This window comes from Triticum aestivum, chromosome 1A (genome assembly GCF_018294505.1).
Source record: "Triticum aestivum cultivar Chinese Spring chromosome 1A, IWGSC CS RefSeq v2.1, whole genome shotgun sequence".
Lineage (NCBI taxonomy): Eukaryota > Viridiplantae > Streptophyta > Magnoliopsida > Poales > Poaceae > Triticum > Triticum aestivum.
In genome coordinates, this window is record NC_057794.1 from 506,143,117 (window position 1) to 506,153,256 (window position 10,140).

The window sequence follows — 10,140 nt, forward strand, 5'->3', positions numbered from 1 at the left end:
AGCAATGGTCCGACCAAGATCATCAACGGGATCATCACGTGCCTCTTCTTCACCTTCCCCTTCACCTTCAGCATCCTCCATGAAAGTATCACCGAAATGAGCAAGATAGCTTTCATCGATGAAATCATCCCCTTCTTCATCTTCTTCCATTATAACCCCTCTTTCTCCATGCTTGGCCCAACAATTATAGCTTGGCATGAAACCGTGCCGAAGCAGATGCATGTGAACATCTCTTGAGGAAGAGTAACCCTTCTGATTCTTACAAATAACACATGGACAGATAACAAAACCCCCCCTGCTTGTTCGCATTAGCCACTACGAGGAAATCTTTCAAACCCGTAGTGAACTCGCCGGAGAGTCGGTTACCGTACATCCATTGCCGATTCATCTGCATTATTATAATATAAAATATATAATTAACCATCATGCATTTGTTAAACTAACTAGCTACAAACAATATAAATTAAACAATGAACTGCACACATGCATATTTTATCAATGACACATCAAAGGTTCATCAAGTTGCTAACCGCGATCGAGGAGTGTGGCTCCAACACTTCATGTCATGTTTGTTTCATACTCTTGGGGCATTTCATCAAACACCTTATGTGCATAAGAGGAACCAAAAGCAAACCTAGCTACACCCACTTGTGAAGAGAATGGCTCCAAATGGCTAAGTGTTGGCTGCTGGATGGGTATATATAGGGGAGGGGCTTTAGTTGCGGTTGGCCTGGCAAACCGTGACTAAAGGTGCCCGAAGGCCTTTAGTCGCGGTTGTCCTGGCCAACCGCGACTAAAGACCCTCACGTGCGCCAGCTGGCCACCGAGTGCCCTGGGCCCAGGCCTTTGGTCGCGGTTCACCTCCAGAACCGCGACTAAAGGTCCCATTAGTCGCGGTTCCTACAGCTTCGCGACTTATGGGGCTGGACGGAAGCCTGTTTTTCCACCAGTGTTGGTTCAGAGCCGGACTGCTCAAGGGCGACTGGGCTGGAGTTGCAGCGGAATTATCGAGGTGGGCGATAGGCGAGTAGTCATACGGTGTTTTTCTTGTTTTCCATGCAGATGTTGGAGCTTCACTCGTGATGTACTAAATTTGTAACATCATTGGTGGATTTGGGCTCTCTGCCCCCCTTCTATATAATATAGTACGCACACTCGTGCGTATTCGAGAAAAAAAGTGTGCAAAAAAATTGACCACTACGTTTTTAACTGAATTGGGGGCTAGCGTGACAGACCTTGTTTAGTTGAAACTTCCATACTACAACTAGAAGCCAGAGCTGGAATAATTAACATTGATACTTTATGGCATGGATGGGGGTTATAATCCTTTCATGAACTCTAAATACCAAAATCTAGAATTTCGATAGCTTAACAAGGATACTTTATTTGCAACATGTCAACAACTTATGAAGTTCTGATTAAATACCATTTAAAAGGGAAATAATTTAAGCATGATATTACCACGCACAATGTGGTATCTTTTTTCAAAGAGGGGAAAGCCCGGCCTCTACATTCGTGTGTGGTATCTTGATACAGAGTTTCATATATATTGTATCATTGCACACTTGGATGGGAAAGACTTCGGCAGGCTCAACAAGCTAAAACATATGCTGAACATGGAGGCTTCCATCTATGTGAGCCGACAACTTGGGTATGAAATATGAGACCAAAGTCTCCTGCCTATACGAATGAACTCCACTGACTTCAAGGACTCGCCATGGGACACTCGTGACTTTGAAGGCGGGAATGAGCACGTGTCGAGCCCCTGACTAAGTTATAAAAGCAATTGAAGCTGACACCAGAAGCAAGTTGTAAAACATGCCGTGACGGTGATCACGCTTCCTTGTGCAAACTTTACCTTCAAAACGCGAGCACACATTGTCCATATGTTCTGCTTGTGTTCCTGGAGTTTCCAGCTTCTAAACTGCGTGCTTCATTGGGCAACATTAACACCCTGCTCCGGTGATGGAAGAATACGAGCTGATGAACATATGAGCTTTCGGTTTTCTTTATCATTAGATCATGAAGGTCTCTAAAGAATTGTTTTGTTCGTTGTTGTGCTGCGTGTGGTTTCCAATCGCGAGCCAGGCTTCAAAACAAGGGAATTTGCCTACTCGGATAAATATAAAAACAATGCATTCTTTTATTGGAGAAGAGGCAAACCTTTGCCATATTTCATTGATAGGGAGAGTTGCTACCTTTTATGAGAGGAAAATACACAGTTTGCATAGATGCCGCCACATTGACCGACTGGAAATGATCATAAGTGTGTTGTTGGTATTTTGGAGAACCAGGAGACATTGAAGTCACCATGCATGTAGCAGAGAAAGTGTTGCGGTCATCGCTCTCAACAAAAACTCGTGGAATTAGCTCGTGTACATACTCTCAACTTGAACTCATATTCTTAGTGCATCCCATGCCTACCAGTGATCATAGTCTAATCATAGTCCACATAGACGAAGCTAGCATCATTTCTCTACCCACCCACCGAGTGAAAACAACCAAAATGGGCAAGTTTACATTTTTGCGGTGCAGTTTTGAGTGTTCACCTCCTATGCTCAATGGGACTATGTGGTTGCAAAGGAGTAACTCGAAGTTGTATTTATGAATCGGGAGTTGTTGATTTTTGCCACCTCACCAATCACATGTCCAGTTTTTCTACAAATGAGTACATTTGCTATAAGATCTACCAACCATATTGACATATTTTATTTAGATAGCTAACAAGTTGGTTTCATGAGTTGGGTATTATTGATTTTTTCCACTTCCCAGGTTGCATGTCAAACTATTTACCCTTGGACTGCTCCACTCAGAGCCAACTACTCTGTCTGACTACATTGAATGAGAATCTTCATATTTCCTTCTCGATCCGCTAACCTTGCACCGCTCCATCCATCCGCCTCAGACCACTGGTGTCGTTGTCATGAAGGACTGCAACCACTACATACCAACTCCTATACACCTCCTCTAGGCTTCCTAAAAGCGTTGGAGCAAACACCGATCCAGCGCAGTTTGATGGTAGAGTACAAAACTCCCTACATCTAGGAACCCAAAGTTCCGTTGTATGAATGGACTGATGGAAGATGACTCATAGAGAACCTGCTTTGTCGTCGTCGAGAGCGCTACTGAGATAAAGGCGGGATTGGGAAAATATTATTCTACGCACTACCGCCTCTGTCATCCTAACACCGACGCGAGACACACCTACCATAAGGACTAGTGGTTGGTCCAGGATACCGCCACATTGGGTGATGAAGGGACCATTTCCTCTCCTCCTGCCGCTAGAATGATGAAGGGAAGGAGAGGGGACTTGTGACCTCGCTGGCAAAAGGCAGGGGAGACCAACCGCCTCCCTTTTTGCCTTTTCTGCAGAAATATCATGGAGGAGAAGAGTGCGAGGCACCATCATGTTGGGGAACGTAGTAATTTCAAAAAAATTCCTACACACACGCAAGATCATGGTGATGCATAGCGACGAGAGGGGAGAGTATCGTCCACGTATCCTCATAGACCGTAAGCGGAAGCGTTATGAGAACGCGGTTGATGTAGTTGAATGTCTTCATGATCCGACCGATCCAAGTACCGAACGCACGGCACCTCCGAGTTCAGCACACGTTCAGCTCGATGACGTCCCACGAACTCCGATCCAGCAGAGCTTCACGGGAGAGTTACGTCAGCACAACGGCCTGATGACGATGATGATGTTGCTACCGACGCAGGGCTTCGCCTAAGCACCGCTATGATATGATCGAGGTAGATTATGGTGGAGGGGGGCACCGCACACAGCTAAGGGATCAATGATCAACTTGTGTGTTCTAGGGTGCCTCCTGCCTCCGTATATAAAGGAGCAAGGGGGAAGACCGGCCAGCCCCTGTAGGGTGCGCCAGGAGGAGGAGTCCTCCTCCTAGTAGGAGTAGGACTCCCTTTTCCTACTCCTACTAGGAGGAGGAAAGGAAGGGGGGAAGGGAGAAGGAAGGAGAAGAAGGAAAAGGGGGAAAGGGGGGCCGACCCCCTAGTCCAATTCGGTTTAGGCTAGGGGGGCCGCACGCCCTTCCTCCTCCCTTCCATCACTTGGCCCATGAGGCCCATTACTTCTTCCTTGTATTCCCGTAACTCCTCGGTACTCCGAAAAATACCCGAATCACTCGGAACCTTTCCGATGTCCGAATATAGTCGTCCAATATATCGATCTTTACATCTCGACCATTTCGAGACTCCTCGTCATGTCCCTGATCTCATCCGGGACTCCGAACTACCTTCGGTACATCAAATCACATAAACTCATAATACCGATCGTCATCGAACGTTAAGCGTGCGGACCCTATGGGTTCGAGAACTATGTAGACATGACCGAGATACGTCTCCGGTCAATAACCAATAGCGGAACCTGGATGTTCATATTGGCTCCTATATATTCTACGAAGATCTTTATCGGTCAAACCGCATAACAACATACCCTGTTCCCTTTGTCATTGATATGTTACTTGCCCGAGATTCGATCGTCGGTATCTCAATACCTAGTTCAATCTCGTTACCGGCAAGTCTCTTTACTCGTTTCCGTAATGCATCATCCCGCAACTAACTCATTAGTTGCATTGCTTGCAAGGCTTATAGTGATGTGCACTACCGAGAGGGCCCAGAGATACCTCTCCGACAATCGGAGTGACAAACCCTAATCTCGATCTATGCCAACTGAACAAGTACCATCGGAGACACCTGCAAAGCACCTTTATAATCATCCAGTTACGTTGTGACGTTTGGTAGCACACAAAGTGTTCCTCCGATAATCGGGAGTTGCATAATCTCATAGTTATAGGAACATATATAAGTCATGAAGAAAGCAATAGCAGTAAACTAAAACGATGAAGTCCTAAGCTAACGGAATGGGTCAAGTCAATCACATTATTCTCCTAATGATGTGATCCCGTTTATCAAATGACAACTCATGTTTATGGTTAGGAAACATAAGCATCTTTGATTAACGAGCTAGTCAAGTAGAGGCATACTAGTGACACTCTATGTGTCTATGTATTCACACATGTATTATGTTTCCGGTTAATACAATTCTAGCATGAATAATAAACATTTATCATGAAATAAGGAAATAAATAATAACTTTATTATTACCTCTAGGACATATTTCCTTCACATCATTCGTAGTCCTTTGTTCTACTCCATCCAAACCCAGTTTCAATCTGGATTGTTTGTGATGCTTCTGGCAGCGTGAAGACAAATCTTTTGTGACAACATATAAAACATTGATTTTCACAATAAGACGTGAATCAAATATGTCTTGAAAGATTCAAAGAAGATAGTAAACCTACTTTTCATATCACTGTCCTCTCATGATGCAAAACCAACCACAAGGAATATGTATTGTCTTCACTACAAAATACATGGCGTTTTAGATATGGATAAAGTCCCTAAGGTGAAATTTTTATTGTTCCTTTTTTGTGTACACGTTAGTAAAAATTGTAATAATAAACATTTTAAAATTATTATTGCTTGAGTAATTGGCGAGTTACCCAAAAAAACAGACACATTGTGCATGATTTATAGTAAAGCGCACCCACGTGTCAGCCCAAGTTTAAGTGGAGAGGTATATCAGGGCATGATATTTGTGACCACGACGACCACCATCTCTCCTTTAACAGTAAAGATGAATATGAAAAATTTATGTGTGTTAGCCTGGTAGCTACCATATTCTTTTTTTTTAGCATCCCATATTTTTTTTGTTGAACTGCCAATTGCATCTCTTCTGTACTTTCTTCCAAGGGTATTTAGCATTTGTTGAGCAAAATAAGATTTGAGAGAGAGAGAAAAAAAGTTGGCCCAACTGAAATAAACAAAAGCCTAACTAACTAGCCCATGGGCCCAAAAGGGGCAAGCACAGTGCCACGTTACCCCTGCTTTCGCTGAACACGTGGTGATCCAACCCACGAGAGCACTAGACGAGGAGTGAACTGGCCGAGCGAAGCGAAGAGGGGATTGGATTGCCTCGGTAAAAAGAAAGGATTTCCTTGGCTGCGTGGAAGGAGCGAGAAGAGGCGAGCTCTCGAATCTGCGGCGCCTCGTTTCTTCGCCGACTCGATCTGCCGGCGGTGAGTTAGGTTCCTTCCGCTCTCTCTCTGCTTGATCTGTTTACCCCCCGTCTGGTCTTCTGGTTCTTTGTAGCGTCGTGTGGATAAATCCATATGAGTAGCGTTCATGTAAAATTAGGAGTGTATTTCTGCAGTCAGTGTGATTTGGTTTGTAGTTGCTCCGGGGAATTGATCGAGCAAGGGAAAGTAGGAGGCGCAGGTCGCTGGAGCAGTTGATTTGTGCTCTGTTTTTAGATGAAGAAAAGGGAGTCAAATTAATCTTGGCGCTAGTATAAGTAGCAAGTTTTGGTGAAAGATTTAATGGGAAAATTATAAGCTGAGATCTGTAGCATCGTGATGTTTGATAGTTTCTGTGCACAAGCGCGCGAGCAAAGAAGAGATCACTGCGTTTCTGACTGAACCGAGCAGTGTCGCTTTGGAACTTCTGTGGCTGCAACTGTAAGGCACAGCTAGAGTAATTAGCAATTTAACACTGATGCTTTGTGCCATGGATGGGTGTCATAATCATTGTGCCATGAACTCTGCAGTAGCTTTGCCTGCAGTTTCCTTTGTTGCGTATAATCAGGAATATAGATAGCTTGCCAAGGAGGAGGGTACTTTATCTGCATCTTGTCAAATACTACTTCTGAAGTTCTGATTAAATAGAAAGCATTTTAGCATGATGCTACTGTGTATAATGTGGTGTCTTGGCATCGAGTTTTCATATCTAGTGGCATATCGTTGCAGGCATGGATGGGAAGAACTTGGGCAGTGGGCAACTAGCTCAGCAAGCTAAGCCAGATGCCTTGACAGACGATCAGGGGGCAGCCCTGAAGCACACTGCAGATTCTCACACCGGAAATCCAACTTCAGTGAATGGTCACAATTCTGTAGATATGAACATGGAAGCTGCGATCTCAGCCGATGATGTCATGCGAGCCGGTGGCTTTGGCGCCAAAGACGACATCGGCAGCCTCCTACCGACGGCGATGGACTCCACCGACTTTGAGGCCTCGCTGCGGGATGCCCGCGACTTTGAAGGCGAGCAGGAGCAACCGGCGCGCCCTGGGCTGGGTTACAGGGCATCGGAAGCTGACACGGGAATCAAGCCGTCGGAGGCGCCACCGCAGTGATCCTGCTTTCTTGTGCAACTTCTGTTTCAGAAAGACAAAGCACGCCATCCATGTTTCTGTAGTTTTCCAGCTTCTGTTGTGCTTCAGTTGGTAGCCCTGACATCTTGTTGTTTTGGTGCTGGATGAATATGAGCTTATGAACACACGAGTTATGCGAAAGTATGGTTTTATTTGGTGTTGTGTTGCCCCTGATGGTTACAGTTTATGTTGTTATCCCTTTGGTCAGAAGTCAACTTTTTTGTTTTCAGGAACAGGGGATACTCCAGCCTAGACAAATAAAGAACCAGTGCAATCCTTAGTGGCAAAAGCTTCATTGAAGGAGAGTTGCAAATATTTTCGAGAGACCACGTAGTACCACTCTACTCTCACAAGATCAGTGTTCTTGGGTGTTTTGCTCTTGGCTCTGGCTAACACACAAGTTAGGGCCCGCTTGGATTGTCGTTTTCAGGGCAAATACACCGGTAAAATATACCTCCCTATGGAAAATTCAGACCGGCTACGCATGGCTGCTTGGTTGATCGTTTTTGGTCCGTAATATTTACACAGGTTCGTTCGATTACACCTGTAATTAACCGGTATTTTGTACAGACCTCGGCCCGTCGTTTCTCCCAGCATCTTCGTAATCCTCTCCTCTTTTGAGCCTAGGCGAGGTCGACGGCTTCGCCGCGACGCCGCCGCAACCACCACGGACCGGCAGGCTCTGGCGCCAGCGTCCATGATGGAGTGCCGGCGGCGATGATTGATTCTGGCGCCGGCGAGGCGCCGGCGACGTTGACCGCGACGGCGGCTAGGTGATGACGGGGTTGTTCATGCGCGTCGCTATAGGATCCGCACCACGCGTCAGATCTCCTTGTTGATGCCGATGACCTAGTCCAGCTCGCCCGCCACCGCGCGACTTCTCCGCCGGCTGCGCACGGCCGACGGCCTTGACCAGAGAGGTGGAGATCGGGATGGTGTCGGGCAGCAGGAACTGCAAGGGCAGCCTCTTGAGCGGGGGGAGGGGGTGGACGGGAGCGGCGGCGACGGCGGCAGCTTCCTGATCCATTCATCCCCCACGACAGCCAATGAGGAAGAAGACGCGTGATTATGGACGTGGGAACCGTGAAGGGGAAGGACAGAATTTACAAGCGGAAATTGTATCCGGCTGTAAATTACTGGAGACCAGTATTATGCGGTTGTAACTTGTTCCGAGTGTAAGATTTTTTCGGGGCTTCCAAGCGGGGCCTTAGGAAGCTGGGAAGTAGTATTCTCATTCCATTAGTCCCTTGAGACAAGTGTTGGGGATACACATAATAGGTAGGCCCACGAAAGGTCGAAATATCATAAAGCATGGGGTCCACACAACATGTGGGTCCAGATAAATTTCATACAGGCATACTATCCACTCGACCAAGCAGCATACCATCCACTTGATCAAGCAGCATACCATCCACTCGACCAAGCAGCATATATACCATCTACTCAGATGACAGTTCGCCACTCGACCGTACGACTCACTCGGATATACGAAGACCAGTAGGCAACAAAGCAGTCGGCATCATTCTCATAGTGAGGGCTTGGTAGTGGGCTGGTATTATGGCATTCATGCCCCACTTTGTAACATAGGAGGTGGGGGGGGCACTCTATATAGACGAAGGGGCTTTTTTCTTCCACCTCTTTCTTTTTCACTATTAGTCTCAGGATTACGGGGATCCGTTCTTCTCACATTGTAATCTCCGGATACATACTAAGATAAAACAAAGTCTCTCCGGAGCATGAGACGTAGGGTTGTTATCTCCACCGTGAAAGGCCCAAACTCGCTAAAACCACTGTGTCACCCATATGTAGATCATGCTCCTTTATCCTACCTCTTTCTTATTGTCGAAACCGTTACCACGACAGTTGGCGCCCACCTTGGGGCATGGCGTTTATCGAACCATGATGCAAATGGTTTTCTTTCTTCAATGTTTGTCCGCAGATCAACAATCATCAATGGAAGATCTGATCCAAGATGTTTCGGACATCACTCCATTCACAGGGAGTCATGATACTCTTCGTACACAGGGATCAGAAAGTCCCATTCCATACTATTTTATTCTTTACAATTGATCATCGACGATCTAACAAATCTGTTGGTTTTCTTCCTGTATGAACAATCACCTGGGATATTGTTATTGCTATTGTATAGATCAAACAAAAGGAAAAAAGGGAGCACGGATGCTGGCCACGAGACCAACCACGACAGCTCTTTTCTCCAATCGATCTTTCAACAGCGACCTGCGCGGTGAAGGCACCAGCTCGACGATGGCCTTCACGGTACACGCCTGAACTCAACTGCGCGACGGCGACCACCGCAGCGGACGCACGGCCCCGACGCGGCGTCGACGTTTGGACTGGCCACGTACCGGAACACAGCGCTCCTCCGAGCGGTCGACTGCAGGACGCAGCCACCAGATCGACTCAGCGTCGTCTCAAGCTCTGCCTGTGCAGGCTCACAGGAGAACGCCGCCCCGTACTCGGATCTATCGCAGGCCGCCTCACCTCACGGTGGATCAATGAGCGGGCCGCCGCCGTGGCCGACAAGGGAGCGCAGCCCCGCCTTCCTCTTTCTTCCTAATCTTAATTCCATCCCATTCATTTCCTGCATGCAGGGAATAAATGGCCGCGGGAAAAGGGAAACGTCCCTAGCATGCATAACGGGATTTTAACTCTTGCTAATTAGCATTAATGCCTCTTGCATGCAGATCGGGCGTGCAGATTCTGGGCGTGGGGGAACGCCTTCAATGCGTTGAACGTGGGGGCCAATCCTTCAATGTGTTGGACGTGGACTCGACCACCCACACGCCAGCGTCACTCGGCCGCCTGCACGCCATCGCTCAGCTGGACACGCCTTCGTCAACTTGTCCGACTCAGCCACTCCGTGCATCGCACTCGACTGGACATTTTCT

The 10,140-nt window shown here is 46.9% G+C and overlaps 1 protein-coding gene across 3 annotated transcripts; it reads left to right on the top strand.

Annotated features, from left to right (window-relative positions):
- The first annotated feature begins 5,923 nt into the window (after positions 1-5,923).
- On the top strand, positions 5,924-7,386 carry LOC123060953 (uncharacterized). Of its 3 annotated transcripts, none has more exons than XM_044483818.1 (2): positions 5,924-6,101; positions 6,828-7,386. In XM_044483818.1, exon 2 carries the CDS (start codon positions 6,830-6,832, stop codon positions 7,211-7,213), a length of 384 nt encoding a protein of 127 aa, XP_044339753.1. In that variant the 5' UTR covers positions 5,924-6,101; positions 6,828-6,829; the 3' UTR covers positions 7,214-7,386. The 3 variants fall into 3 exon arrangements, with proteins under 3 accessions (XP_044339753.1, XP_044339759.1, XP_044339766.1); XM_044483824.1 differs by having other exon boundaries at positions 5,947-6,105; XM_044483831.1 differs by having other exon boundaries at positions 5,952-6,110.
- The last annotated feature ends 2,754 nt before the right edge of the window (positions 7,387-10,140 follow it).